This window comes from Lathyrus oleraceus, chromosome 5 (genome assembly GCF_024323335.1).
Source record: "Lathyrus oleraceus cultivar Zhongwan6 chromosome 5, CAAS_Psat_ZW6_1.0, whole genome shotgun sequence".
Lineage (NCBI taxonomy): Eukaryota > Viridiplantae > Streptophyta > Magnoliopsida > Fabales > Fabaceae > Lathyrus > Lathyrus oleraceus.
This window is the reverse complement of record NC_066583.1, coordinates 201,826,170-201,842,001: the sequence shown is the minus strand read 5'-3', so window position 1 is coordinate 201,842,001 and position 15,832 is coordinate 201,826,170. Positions and strand designations below refer to the sequence as shown.

Sequence of the window (15,832 nt, the reverse complement as noted above, 5' to 3'; positions counted from 1 at the left end):
TGAGTGGCTTTCAAAATCAGGATATTTTGTTCAAGTTTATTTGAAACTGAGATGCATTATACCACTTACATCACCGGAGTGGACGACTCATCCAACAACAACAGTCGAGACTTAGCCATACCATTTTATGGAAATGATGCAAGAGTTCCAGAAATTGAACAATATTGAAAGAGAATCAAATGCACAAAAGTCAAAGAGGGTACCACCCATAGATTTAGCCGGTGATAAATCTTTCGATTCATTTTAATCTCGTGTTTAGCCCGACCAATAAGTGTATGTAATTGTGTCTCAATATTAATGAAGTGTATTTTATTCAATTTGTCATATTGTATCTTAATACATTTTTAATCTTTCCCATGACAACATTTGTTCATTTGCAAAAAAAAGTTATGTTTTCAAACCTGTTTAAGAGAGGTTCCGGAGATGCATATCCGAAACAAGAATAGGGTGCAAAACCGAAGATATATCTCTGGAATCAACATGCGAGGTTTTTAATGGTCCATAATTTTCTAGAGCTTCTATAAATGAAGGTGCCATTGTTTCTTATTTCACACAAATTAAAAATGTCTCAAATGTCACAAATAAAAATCAATTGTTATGTCACAAATGTTCCTTTTTCCAACGCAACTCCCAGGAAAAATTTTAAGCTAACATATTACACATCTCTTGCAAATATTAAAGATGAAATTCATCATCTCATACCTTACAGAGACAATCGAAGAATTGTGAAGCTCGAGTACCGTTCACCTTCGTTTGACAACGGAGGAAGGATTGAGTTCAATAACTTCGAGCTCAAGACAGATGCATATGTAAGGGCTATGTGGAATACATTTTCCTATTTCGAAATAAAAGTTCAACTCGAGTTGAAAACGACGATTCCAAGATTGCTCGAAGATATTATGAAGATGTTGAAGCGTCCACCTGAATATTGAAGTGTAATGTTTCATTTTATGTTAAAATCATATATGTAATGCTAATTTTATGTTAAGAATGTTAATTTTATTTTGTCAAATTACATGTTGTTGGTGTCTGCCTCTGGTATTGGTGTGCAAACATTTCGAAAATATTAACGGAAATATCTCGGAAATGAATCTCCAGAATTAAAAAAAAAACAACTTATAAGGCGTCACTCGGAATGACCTACGCTGAGTGTGTATTGAGTGCGTCCGAAAATACATCTCCAAAAATTATAGGATATTTTAGAATTTTTGCATAGTGTCTAATAAACCTATAAGGTGACGTGACTTACAAGATAGACCTAAAAAACCCTATGATCATAATTGGAGCTATCTGAAATCATATATTATAGAATAAAAGGCAAATAATATATGGCGAAGAAAACACAATTGTGCTAGAAGAGATTTGAGAAAATTGAGACTGAAATCCTAAGTGTGAGGAAGAGAAAATCGTTCGTATTTGTAAGACTAAGACATAATAGGTTTAGGTTGGAGTTCAATGTGGGTTAAATAAAATTTGGATTGGAATATAATACGATTTGATTCAGCTTGATTCAGTTTACAAAATACAAACTAAAAACCGAATCAAACCACATAGTTTTTATAAAATATGACTAAAAGACATCAGAACTAACTATGATTTTTTACGATTTTCTATTTTGTTTGATTTGATTTACGATTTCTACTCCCTCTGATTTTTATTATAAGAAAAAAAATTAAATTAATTCAATAATTAATATATCTCTTTCATATATATATAAACCAAATACATCTATCCTTCTATAAATCTAACCCATATATTTCTCGTATATTAAGATTTAGAGATAGTATTAAATTGATTCGGTTTTTAACACATGTGATACAAATACCAAACTAAATTCAAGTGCTATAGAGGGTGACCTTCAAAATGAATTCTCTTAAAATCATTTTATTTTTTTGGTTAGCGTAAACAAAGTGTATGACTTTATTTATGGGTTGGTTACTTTGAAGTTCTGAAATTCCATAACTGACTCTCTTGGTCTTTCCGCCCCATATTGATAGGCCAGCACAACACACAACACTCCTCGTCTTTCCACATTCTAATCAAAACCCAATCACCCTCCTCCTTTTCTTACTACTACAAAAATAATCGTTACGTACATTGCTCTGAACGGAAACTCATTCAGATCAACGATGAACGCCTACATTGTCGGCCTCATTGTTCCCCTCGTCATACTCCTCTTCAGAAACTCCACCAACCGCAAACGCCGTGGCTCACCTACCGATGTCGGAGGCGATCCCGGATACACTGTCCGCAACCACCGCTTCGCTTCCGTGCTTAGTTCCGCTTGGGAAGACGTCACCACTCTCGCGGAGATGTTTGAGCATTCATGCAGGGCGCATCATGGTAAACTGTTACTCGGGACGCGTGAATTCATTTCTAGAGAAATGGAGATTTCTTCTGATGGAAGAACGTTTGAGAAGCTTCATCATGGGGAGTATAAATGGGTTACCTATGGAGCTGTTTTTGAATCTGTTTCTAATTTTGCTTCTGGTTTAGCCAATATTGGGCACGTTAGAGAAGAACGTGCTGCGATTTATGCTGAGACTAGAGAAGAGTGGTTTATTGCATTGCAGGTGTTTGTTTTTACGCTTCTTATTCATTTTTTGAAACTTTTTTTTAATATAGATGGAACAGAATGAATTTATTTACTCATTTTTCTTGTTGTGTGTGTTTTGTATCTTCAGGCTTGTTTCAGGAGAAATGTGACGGTTGTGACAATGTATGCTTCGTTGGGAGAGGAGGCTTTGTGCCACTCATTGAACGAGGTTCGCTCTCTGTGTATATCACTCTTCCCAAACAGAGAACTGTTTTGTGAATGTTATTAACACAAAAGGGAGAAGAAACTAGCAATTCAAAACACAGTGAACATAAAAATACAGGACTGCCTGTAATACCCTCTTTTTAACACTCTCTCTCTTATGTAGGTTCTCACTTTGGAAATGATTCCCTAGGACCCACTTATATTTTACAGAATAAAAGAGTGTATTTTAGAGAGAGGGTTGAAAAGAGAGCATTCCTAACATTCCTCTAAAAATATACATATCCTATTGTTATGATGAAAAGACGAAGATGAAATTAATATTCTAATGTTATACATTTTCCTTTCATGTACTTTCGAAAATAGTTTTTATGGACACCTCTTAAGATGACATTATAAGATAACAAGTGATATTGTTCATAGGTACACTAATGCTTTATCTCTTTTCCATTTTCTCTTTAACAAGTTCTTGATTTTAGTCATAATCATTTCCTTTCTCTTTTCATTTTTATTATTTAAATGTTTGCAGAGCATTACTTAACTGCTCAACATGCAATTTCTGATGTTTAAATTTTATTTGCTGGCAAGAAAGTCAATTCTATTTCATATGGTTTTTAGTTTACCTGTAAATTTCTAGTAGTTTTGAGATTTGCTTTCAGATTTGTGTTTATGGTTTGAAACACAATAATTGTATCATCTTCTTCTTCACCATGTTTTGTAATTTAGTTCCTCTGCTCTTGTTGTTATTATTCTTATATGTTTTATAATCTAACTTGTGAAATCTATGGCAGACAGAGGTTACAACTGTGATTTGTGGGCGCAAAGAATTGAAATCACTAGTGCATATTTCCGGACAGCTTGACTTCGTGAAACGTGTGATATGTATTGACAACGATGTTCCATCTGATGCCTCATCTGCTCAGCATGGATGGACAATCACTTCCTTTTCTGATGTTGAGAAGCTTGGTAGAGAAAACCCTGTTGCGGCTGATTTACCCCTTTCAGCTGATGTTGCAGTTATAATGTACACAAGTGGAAGTACAGGCTTGCCTAAGGTTAGAAGCATCTTTGAGTGATGCAATTATTCTAGTAGAAACTTTTCTTTCTATCTTAGAGTCTAGACGGGACTGTGATGCATTTTCCTTCTTTTTCACAATCCTTTTTTTCTCATTAAACTGTTTCTTGAATCTCTTTTCTTTTGCGCAGGGTGTGATGATGACACATGGAAATATTGTATCAACAGTGTCTGCTGTAATGACAATTATTCCTAACATTGGGAAAAATGATGTATATCTAGCATACTTACCAATGGCTCATATCCTTGAATTAATAGCCGAGGTATATGTATCCAGTAACACAAATGAACTGATTAGCATATAGGGCACTTTGGTTGCACTTTATTTACCTCTGTTTCTTATCTTACATGTTTTTGACAAATTCAACTACTTGTTTTAGAATTTACTTCCAGCTGTTGGAGGCTCTATAGGATACGGAACTCCTTTGACTCTAACCGATACATCGAACAAGGTAAAGAAGGGGACAAAGGGGGATGCCAGTGCATTAATGCCAACTCTGATGGCATCTGTACCAGCAATTCTTGATCGTGTACGTGATGGAGTTTTCAAGAAGGTATTTGATTTTTTCCCGTTACATTTAAAAAATGTGTACCTACATATTGTGCATAAATGCGCAAGCGTGAATGAGCTTGTTGAATGAAGTTCTCTGGTCATATAGGTAAATGCAAAGGGAGGATTATCAAAGAAGTTGTTTGATTTAGCCTATGCACGAAGGTTGCGGGCAATTAATGGTAGCTGGTTTGGTGCTTGGGGATTGGAAAAAGTTCTATGGAATTTTTTTGTGTTCAAAAAAGTCCAAGCAATTATGGGTGGTCGTATTCGTTATATACTATGTGGTGGTGCACCTCTTTCTGCTGACACACAAAGATTCATCAATATTTGTCTTGGGTAAGTAATGAAAATCTTTTTTTTTTAAAGATAAAATATGTTTTTGGTCCTTTATCTTTTACTTAATATTCATTATAGTAAAATAATAAAGAAAAAAATATCATCATCAGGGAAGAGTAGGAGTCGAAACATGCTAGTAAATTCAGTTCTATGGAGTCAAAACATGCTAGTAAATTCAGTTCTATGGGTTTGCTTATTTCATGTGCTTGTTTTTCTATTTTACTTTCAGATGCCATGTATTATTTTTCCCTTCACATTTATATCTATTTCTCATTTTCAGTGCTCCAATAAGTCAAGGATATGGTCTCACGGAGACTTGCGCTGGTGGGGCATTCTCTGATTTTGACGATACATCTGCTGGCCGTGTTGGACCACCTATTCCTTGCTCATATATCAAGGTAGTAATTGATCTATTTCACCTCACATTTTAAATTCAAGTATTATTTTTCAAACACAAGTGCTACTTATTTTATCTACTTTTTGCTGTTTAATGGAGGAATCACAGTCCTTCAGTAGATATGGAGTAGTTGTTCCTCGCAGTTTATATCATTGCACTTATAGGCACAATTAATATACATTTCCCACTAAAAATATTCCATGAACTTACCCTGATTAATTACAAAAAATGCAGTGCTCTCTTTTATTTAGGCTTTTGGAATAGCTACTAGTATCATTAATAAACGTCTACTCCTTATTCCTGAATTTATTTATTATAATTTCGTTTTTTACATTCTCATGCAAATCCTAAATTGATTGTCATTTTTAACAGCTTTTGGATCATTTTTAACTGTCACTTGGCTACAATTCTCTCCATCTATAGAAATAAGTTGTAGAGTGAAGAATAAGCTATCCTCCAAATGAGCAAGGTTATCAAAACTGAGATTTTGCATAAAGATATCTAGATCTTAAAATATTAAGATTTTACAACACACAATTGTTCAATTTATGAAGAAGGCACTACATAAAGAGTGATCAATTTATGTGGCAAATGTGTTTGTTGGAGTAATCATAAACACCTGTGAAATATGTGTTTAAAAAGTGTTGATAATATTTCTTTGAAATGATAGAAATGACCAGGCACCTATCCTCTTCCTCTTGATCCTTCAAAGTTATGCTTATCACCAAACAATGCTTGCTGTCTTGTTTCTGTATATAATAGTGCAATATGATAAACACCTCAAGATCATAAACTCTACTATGATATTTTATAATGGTGGTTTACTTTCCTTATCGGCATTTAGAAAAAAGATTTCTTATGCAAGGATTTTGTACTCTTTTCTCAGCTAGTTGACTGGCCTGAAGGTGGATACTCAACTACTGACTCACCAATGCCTCGTGGTGAAATAGTAATTGGTGGTGCAAATGTCACTCCTGGATATTTCAAAAATGAAGAAAAGACAAGAGAATCTTACAAGGTATAGCTGCATGTTCCTTAGATTGCTTTACGTCTTGGTAAGAGAAGTACCCTTAGATTCCTTTAAGCAATCCTAGGGAGCTTATTGAAATAAGGTGAGAGTAACTTATAGAAATGTCATAAGCTATTTTCATAAATGCATCCAAAAATTGATATCAAAGATTAATTTTGACTCACTTATATGTTCCATCCAAATTTTTTGGTTCTCAGTCTCACCCCTATGCTCTAATCACTGCATTAATTTTAATAGCAGCCAATCATTTCAACTTTCTTTGTTTTTTTGGTCATATTATGAGAAAATATTAAGGTCTTCTTACACAAGCTCTCTGGATGAGTATAATGTATTTGGGTTATAAATACCTATGTTCCATGGATATGGTTACGGTACTGATACCATATATGAGCGCGGGATACAAGACTTTTAGAAAAACTAAGGTACTGGTATGTTAACATAGAAAGAGATGTCTTTCACAAATATAACATTTAACAAAAAAGTATACCAGAAACCGTCTTTCATTATTTACATCAGAAATCAAAATAGAGTTAGGAAATTAATATAGATGATCAAGAAAATTAAAATAGAAAGAGGATACTTACATAATATGAGTCTGATAAATGCTGTTTATATGATGATAAAAATGAAAAGGTTGATGAACGAGGAGTAAGGTGGTTCTACACCGGTGACGTAGGGAGATTTCATGCAGACGGGGTCCTTGAGATCATTGATAGGAAAAAGGACATAGTTAAATTGCAGCATGGAGAATATGTGTCCTTAGGAAAGGTATCAACTTTAGTTTGTGGTATTTTCCATTCTCAATACCTAAAGACTAATCAAGTTAAACACAGGTTGAGGCAGCTCTTCTTGTCAGCCCCTTTGTAGACAACATTATGTTGTATGCTGATTCTTTTCAAACTTACACTGTGGCACTTGTGGATGTTTCTCATTCTGCATTGAGTGAATGGGCTTCCAAGCAAGGGATTGCTTATTCTGATCTTTCAGAACTGTGCCAGAAAGAAGAAGCAGTGAAGGAGGTGCATGCATCACTTCTAAAGGTATGCTTTTTATATTGAAGTCCGTTTAGAACTTTGATATTAGAAGGTAAATTTGTGTTAAAATAACAGCAAATATTTTATGAAAATATTTGCAGGAAGCAAAGAAGGCTCGTCTGGAAAAATTCGAGACTCCTGCAAAAGTTAAATTGCTTTCTGATCCCTGGACTCCAGAGACTGGCCTAGTCACTGGAGCCCTTAAGATCAAGAGAGATATCATTAGAAAGACTTTTCAAGAAGAGCTCTCAAAGTTATATGGCAAGTAGACAAGATCAAACTTGGAATGGTTACTCATTGCAGCAAAAGAAGATACTTCTTTTACTCTTTTCCTCTAGGATGGATCTGCATTTTTGCCGGATTTTTTTCTATTTATAATTTTATTTATCATGCAAAGTGACACCAATTTAGTAGGTTACCAAATGAGTAATAACTTTGAGTTTGCATATGCATATCAGTGAACTTAACCAAAGCTTTTTACTACAAGTTTATCAATTTTTCCTTTGTAAATTTATCTCAGGAATAAATTTTTTGCATGACTACTAATCACAGTTATGAATAATTACTTTTAGTTTTAGTAGTTAATTAAATAATGTCTACTGAAATTTGATTGGATGTATAATTCTTATCCCATTTATTATTTAGCCCAGTTTCCTTGACTGTGATTATATCAATGAAGGGATGCTGATTAGATGTGATGAATACACACCCATCATATAGTAGTTGTCTGTATTATGTTTGTCCTTTGGGAGTATGACAAGTTATTTAATCAACAGTTTAGGAGGATTTGAATTTTGTTGACCAGTTCTGTCACAGTTTTAAATATCAAATATCCAATTTCAGATTAACAACCATGGTTATTTAAAATTGATTTTGTTAGTGTAATCTGAATCGTTCAATAATATTAACTGTCCAGATTATTTACTGCATGTATCTAATATATTAACTCATCGCATGACACATGAATCTACTATATTTTCTTCATATACTTCCTACAGATAATAATAATTTTTTTTTATAGATAACTCTTTTTCAACCATTGTACGTGAATGTTAAATTGTATTGTCTCCGGTGTCATCTTTTGATGATGATTTACATGATTTAATTCTACCATATAATCCATAATATGTTTTTAAACTAATCCAAGATAAAAAATGTCAAACTATTTTTTTTTTCATTCTCACTATATTTTTTAGGATTACTCCCCAACAAAGTTTAACACAATGTTAAACATCGTTAACATTTCACTTTTTTCAAATGAAGTACATAAATATTTGTAGAGTGAACAATTTTAATTGCTGCATATTATTAGTAAGATGTTCGTTAAAGTTCTCGTCAAATCTTATTTGAAATTGATATGTCATGAACGGTATCAATTTGCTTTGTTTTGATGTTTTGCAATATTTTAGTTTTATAATATTTGAGTCCCTCACAATTGTGCTTCACTCTTTCATAAGTTGAAAATTAATTTTGATGTATTAAAATGGATATTCGACTAAAGTCAACGAAATTGATTCGAACCAAGAATTATGATCAATAGCCTCAATCTTCTTCAACTCAAATTTCAATCATGACAGAACATTTAAATATTTTTTCAAACTCCTTGGATTTCAAATTCCTTATTACTCTAGCATAAAATGGTAAATGTGGCCTTTTTAGTGGCAGTTCCAACCTACTTGAATAGTAGGTTCAAGTACTATTCATCACACAACAATGACAGATAAATCTACTATATTTTCTTGATATAATCCATATAAGTAAAAAAAAAAAACGACGGAGGACTCTTTTTAAACCATTGTAAGTCAATGTTAAATTGTGTTCTTTCCAATGTCATCTTTTAAAGATGATCTACATGTTTTAAACCTATCATGTAATCTAGTAGTTGTAAACTATTCCAAGATAAAAAATGTCAAACTATTTTTTTTTTCATTCTCACTATGTTTTTTTAGAATTACTCCCTATCTCATTTTTAGACGCGCTTTGTTTTGTTTTTATATTTACAAAAAGACATTGTATTATAGTCAAAATAATTAATCGTGATTATACATTCATGGAATGATGTGGTTCGAATCCCAACTCCAATATTTTTCTATTTTATATATATATTCTATATATATTATATATATATATATATATATATATATATATATATATATATATATATATATATATATATATATATATATATATATATATATATATATATATATATATATATATATATATATATATATATATATATATAGAATACCTATCACTACGATTGATAATGTCAACCGTTGTGAAATACATCACATTTCTTCACGGTTTTTGAATACGACTGTGGTGAAATTGTTTACTCATATATAAGCGAATAAACTCTCGCTTCTTGACAATATCGTCGTATCTCTCACAACAAAACCCTATCACACATTTTTTCTCTTCTTATTTGTCATTAGCTTTCCTATTCTATAGTATAACCTCAATCTTGTTATTCATACATAAATATATTCTTCTTCTTCCTTATTCTCTTGTTTTCGTGTATGTTGTTGTTATGTTTCACATGATTTTCTTCTTGTTCAAGAATTTATGGGTTTTTATTGTTGTTGTTGTTGTATGTTGTTGTTATGTTTCACATGATTTTCTTCTTGTTTGAGAGTTTATGGGTTTTTGTTGTTGTATATTTTCATATTATTTACTTCGATTTCACATGTTTTGTTGTTGGTTTGGATATGTTTTGGTTTGGGTATTCTCTCAGATTTCAGATCCTTCTCCCAGATTTTAGATCCTTCTCTCAGATTTCAGATCCTTCTCTCAACATGAATCAAGATCAAGCTAGTGAGAGCAAAGTTGTCCAAGAGATTGAGGCTTCAAAAGAGGTTATTGATATGCTGGAGTTATGGTTGAATAAAGCAAAGGAAGCTGAAGCTGTTAGGGATAGATTACTATTGTTGAACTGTATGGTGGAACAAGCTATAGAAGATTCTTATCAAGAATCTTAACCGTGAAAAGATACGGAAGGTAGAGGCTATTGTGAAAGACCTAATGAATCTGGATGCAACTGATTATGAATCAGATGAAGACCTTGAGAACTGCACGAATTCAACTAGACATGAAGATTGAAGACTATCCTTCATGCATCCAATAAATTCTAGGAACGGTTAGTTATCAAGTTCTCCCAATCTATGTTAATTAACTGATGTTTTTTGTTGATAAATGTTGTTAGTGAGTATGTTATATCATATGTGATTGCTTGTTTCACTAACTCCTCATTGTACATGCATTCATTTAAATACATTTTTGAGACAATAAATAGAAAAATTAAATTATTCTTGAAAATCAACTTAGACAATCCAATGTTTATCGAATTGCATGCATCTTATAATCTTGATTTTCTCTTTAGTCCATAGAATTTAGTTCAATACCATAAATTCTTCAAAGCAATGATGATAAACAAATGTCAGTATGAGTCTTTCATACAAAATTCGATGTTTGCAAAATAAACTAGAATAACGGAATAACAAATCAAGTTTTGTGTGAAAGACTTGGAAGACATCCATTCATCATTACTTTGAAGAATTTGGGATTGAATCAAGTTATATGAGTTAATGTGGAAATCATGAATTACAAGATGCATGCAGTTTAAAAAAACATTGGACCGATTAAGTTGTTTTTCAAGAATAGTTTAATTTTTCTGATTATTATCTCGAAAATCTATTTGAATGGTTCTATATGGTTAATGAGGAGCAGAGAAAAACAAGCAATCCCATATTTAATAATAAACTCTTACACATACCACAACGGTTGTTTAATATAACTGTTGTGATAGGTAGCACACTACCTAGTTTATAACCAAGGTCACACGCCCATTGTGGTAACCAATATTCATACAATCACACGCTAGCTAAAAACGGATGTGCAACCTTCATTATATGTGTTTCGCAATCGTCATTATATGTGTTTTCTGTAGTAGTGTTTAACTATTGCATATTATTAACAAGATGCTCGCCAAACTTCTCAATTTTCAAATGTCAAATCTTATTTGAAATTGATCTGCCGGTAACAGTATCAATTTGATTTATTTTGATGTTTTTAAATATTTTAGTTTTATCATATTTGAGTCCCTCACAGCTGTCCCTCACTCTTTCATAGGTCGAAAACATTTTTCATGCATTAAAATAGGCATTTGACCAAAGTCAACGAAATTGATTCAAACCAAGAATGTGTATGACCCAAATCAAGTAATTTCACTAAACATGATTCGAATCATGAAAAAATTGATTTGAATCATAATCTTTCAACTTTCTTCATTGTTGAATTCAAAAAATATGATTCAAATCTTGGTCTCATCTGATTCAAATCATGGACACTTTTTTTGTAAATCAAATTCAACATGATTCGAATCAAGCTTTGGTGTGATTTGAATCACATGATTCAAATCATGATTTGAATCGAACTCAACTTAATTTTCCCAATTTTTGTTACTAGATTAGAATATTATCATCTCTTGACTTGAATAAAATTTTAAGCACTTGACTCGAATAAAAATATTTTTTTACACTATTTTGTGTCTTATCTCTAGCACATAGAAAATATTATTTCTCTCTCTATTTTTCATAATTCTCCCATAGTATTTCAAAACCTTTGGTAAACCTTGGGTGTTCATCATTCACATAAATATTCTCTCTCAGATAAACTTTGAAGAATTTGTTTTCGAGTGTTGACTTTTGAGTTAGCAAAGTTGTCGTGTGAATTTGTTCTGAAACATTTCATCTTCAACCTCAAATGAAAACACCATTGATGAGTGTTGTTAACCTCTACGAGAGAGTGTGAGTTCTTGTTGTGAAAAGATTCATTATAGGTCCTAATAATTTGAGAAGAGTTTTTCAGATAGAAGAATCAAGTTGTGGATTTATCGAGATTGACATCTAATGAAGAAAAATAATAAGTTCTTCTCTAAGATGTCTTGGAGTTTCCAACACCTATCAATAGTTCAGATACTCTAAAAATAGAGTCCTGGTAGGATCTATTGAAATTTGTTGCGTACGAGATCTTGAGGTGCTTTGGTTTTGAGAAGGTGGATCGATTCAAGATCGTGGATCTTGGATCTTGGAGGTTTTTATAGCCTAGTGAGTTGCCTACACTGAAGAAGAATCGAGATTTAAATCTGTTTAGCTTAGTTATTAGTTCTAAGTATTTTTGTTAATCGGTGATTACCATCTATACAAAAGGATATTGTAAAATTTTCAATAGTCTAAGACTCTGTAATTTCTGATGATTTATCTTCATATAATGGATTAAGTGCAAGCGGTGACAAAGCACCAAATCAGTATAAATCTCAATGTATAATTTTTCTTCCCCAATCTAATTTACTTTCTTTATCTAATTTTCATGCTCTTAGGTTTTATCTGCTTGCTAAACTTAGCCATGTATTATATCTAATATGTTGAGTAATTCTTTCTGATGAATATTCTTGAAAATTATAATATTAAATTGTTGAATCAATTAAATTTTTTATTCAAACATCTCTCTTTGAATCTAATTGGACTGATTTCTATATTGTTGATTAGTTAATTCATCACCATCTTGTTATCATTGATTTTCTCTGTACATTTATTCGATCGCGTAATCTTTCAAAAACTCTTTTAAAACACAAGTTCATACACTTTTAACTCTGATTTTGAAAAGCAACTTTTTAATTAGAGAAATGTCTATTCAACCCCCCTTCTAAACCATCATACAACCATAATCAAACCAACATTTGTTTCAAAGAATGTTTTCTCATTACTTATGTTTCAATTTATTTGACTTTTAAAATATTTTATTGCATAAATTTTGTTCATGAACATAATAATCTTGGCAAAATTAAATCTGTTGCTATAAAATATATTTTTGTTGGATACTTTCTTATTCATAAAAGGTATAAATTTTTTGATAAAGAATTTTAGTATGGAAAGAACATTTTTTTTCTGTTAAAGATACTCATCTTCCGGAAATACATAAGGAAGATTCATTTGAAACGGGAGGCATAAGATTTTATAATTATTTTTGTATATCACAAATTTCTAATACTTGTACTTCTAAATCAATAAAGAAATAGCCATAATTTATTATATGAACATACACATGCTACGAGTAAGGAACATGGTGAATTCATGCCTATATTGTTTTATGAAGAAAACAATGAGAATTTTGAAGATGATAATAATGATGAACAGAATGAAATTCCACAAAATACTGAGTCATGTAAAGAAAAGAATATGACGTGAGTATTGGAAAGGACACACAGTGACGATAGATTTAGCATCACATTTTCAAATAGTGTAACGAGTTAGTTTATGTGTTCACCTTATGAGGAAAATCTTAAGGAAGTTAATATAATACTGAGATATTTGAAATTCAACTCAAAAAAGTCTACTTTTAAAGAAGACCAGTGAAAGACAAACAAATGGAACGTGGTTAGATTCACTACAAATAAAACTTCAACATTAGACATTGTATTATGTTTGGAGTAATCTTATAACATGGAGAAATAAAATAGAAGTTGTTGCAATAAATAGTGTTGAAGTCAAGTTTAGGGTTATGACTAAGAAGATTGTGAAAGATTATGAACTTATAGAGCCCCGAAGGAACTTAAGATAAAAATTGATCTTCTATTAAAGTTATATTGTGACAATAAAGTTTCCCTAAGCATAAAGCACAATCTAGTTTAACATGATAGAAGTAAGTATATTGAATTTGGTCGATATTTCATAAAAGAAAAATTAGATTTTGGAATCTAAGTCCATGGTTTGTGATCTCTAGTCAACAAACTGCAAATAGATTAACCAAAAGTTTAACAAGACTCATCTGAGAGGTTTAAAGAACCTGAAATTGCCTGCCCAAGACTTGATGGGGTAGCTTTCAGATCCCTCTCTGAGGAGGATAACTTAGCCCCAACTTCTCCTTTCCAGCTTGAGGAATTAGATGATGTGGTGGATCAATGTGATGGGGATAATATTTAGGGGTCTGATGGTTTCAATTTTTCTTTTTTTAAAAGGTTTTGGTTTCTTATGAGGGAAAATTTGAGGATTATGTTTGGCAAGTTCCACTGTTTTCATCTCTTTCCCGTAAATTTTCCTATTTTTTGTGGCTCTCATTCCAAAGGTTAAGAATCCAACTTCTTTAGGTGATTTTCGACATATTTCCTTGGAAAAACCTCTCTATAAGTTGGTAGCTAAAGTTATGGCTAAGAGGTTGAGAGTGGTGATGGATAAGCTAATTAGTCCTAACTAGTTTGCCTTCCTGAAAGAGAGAATGTTGGTGGATGGTGTTGTAGCACTCAATGAGGTTATTAACTTGGCTAAGATATCTAAGAAACCTTGCGTTATATTTAAAGTTAATTTTGAGAAAGTGTATGATTTTATGAGCTATAACTTCCTAGATTATATGCTTATCAGATTTGGCTTTAATTTAAAATGGAGATCCTGGATCAAAGCTTGCATTTTATATGGTAATTTAGTTTTATTGGTTAATGACTCTCCAACTCCTTAAATCAAGATTCAAAGAGGGTTGAAGCAGGGATATCCTCTAGCCCATTTCCTTTTTCTCCTTGTGGATGAAGGGCTTAGTGGTTTGATTAAGCGGTCCTCTAATCTTAGTCTCTTTTTTGGGTTTAAAGTTGGCCCCTCCAATTAAGAGGTATCTAACCTCTAGTATGTTGATAATACCTTAATCTTGGTCAAACCATCATTCAAGTATTTATTGGCTATCAGAGCAATCCTAAGGGGGTTTGAGCCTGCCTCAAGTCTAAGGGTTAATTTTGATAAGAGTTGTTTGATTGGGATAATTGTTGACCCCTATTTTCTCTAGTTTTTTTAGGATTATGTGCATTGCAAGATTGAGTCTCTACTGTTTTAGTATCCGGGTTTCCAGTTGGAGCTAACGTGCAATTGGAGTCTACATGTGATCCTTTGTTAAACATGATCTAGAAGAGAATTAACTCTTGGTTACATAGGTATGTTAACTTAGGGGGAAGTGTTATTCTTCTTAACTTGGTGATTAATGTTATTCCTGTTTTCTTTCTCTCATTTCTTAAGATATCTATGACTGTGTGGTGGAAGTTATAGGATTTAAAGGAGTTTTCTTTGGGGTGGGTGAAAGGATTTTCTAAAATCCCATGGGTTAGATGGTCTGATATTCGTAAGCCTAAGAAGTCATGGGTTTAATGGAGATGAAGACTTTTGACGGGTTCTTTTGGTATTTGGTTTAACTTCCTTTTTGCATGTTATGGAGCTTGTATTGTCTCTTCTTGGTGTAGGGGTAGGTCCTTGCATAGTTGTAATGTTTCCACCAGGTGGAAAGGAGTATCTCTCCCCGGTTCCAATAAATATGATCCTCTGAATTGGTTTGAGTCGGAGTTGATTAAGAAAGTTGAATGTCATCTTTTGACTTCCTTCTGGGGAGACCCTTGACTTGTAGGATTCCTCTCGAGATTATGTTGCATAATCTTTTCTATATTTCCCAAATTCCTAAAGGTATTGTAGGTGAGATTGGGAGTTCTGATAAGGGGAGTGTGACTTGAGATCTTAAATGACATATACCATTCTTCGTGCATGAAGAACCTCTGGTTGTAGACTTCTTCTTTGCTCTCCAAGAGGTCCAGCTTAATGTGGAGATGGACAAGTGGGT

At 32.4% G+C, this 15,832-nt stretch overlaps 1 protein-coding gene across 1 annotated transcript; it reads left to right on the top strand.

The window, feature by feature from the left end:
* The first annotated feature begins 2,004 nt into the window (after positions 1–2,004).
* LOC127082843 (long chain acyl-CoA synthetase 9, chloroplastic) lies at positions 2,005–7,885 on the top strand. The gene is made up of 11 exons (XM_051023078.1): positions 2,005–2,573; positions 2,685–2,765; positions 3,550–3,813; positions 3,965–4,096; positions 4,214–4,387; positions 4,493–4,722; positions 5,003–5,120; positions 6,006–6,137; positions 6,783–6,917; positions 6,983–7,189; positions 7,285–7,885. Exons 1-11 carry the CDS (start codon positions 2,130–2,132, stop codon positions 7,450–7,452), a joined length of 2,085 nt encoding a protein of 694 aa, XP_050879035.1. The 5' UTR covers positions 2,005–2,129; the 3' UTR covers positions 7,453–7,885.
* The last annotated feature ends 7,947 nt before the right edge of the window (positions 7,886–15,832 follow it).

Bases quoted from the DNA above. Each gene is read 5' to 3' on its own strand.
- LOC127082843 (XM_051023078.1), top strand. From the start codon at position 2,130: ATGAACGCCTACATTGTCGGCCTCATTGTTCCCCTCGTCATACTCCTC. The intron at 4,097-4,213 runs GTATATGTATCC...TACTTGTTTTAG, and splicing joins TCCTTGAATTAATAGCCGAG to AATTTACTTCCAGCTGTTGG. The intron at 7,190-7,284 runs GTATGCTTTTTA...AAATATTTGCAG, and splicing joins TGCATGCATCACTTCTAAAG to GAAGCAAAGAAGGCTCGTCT.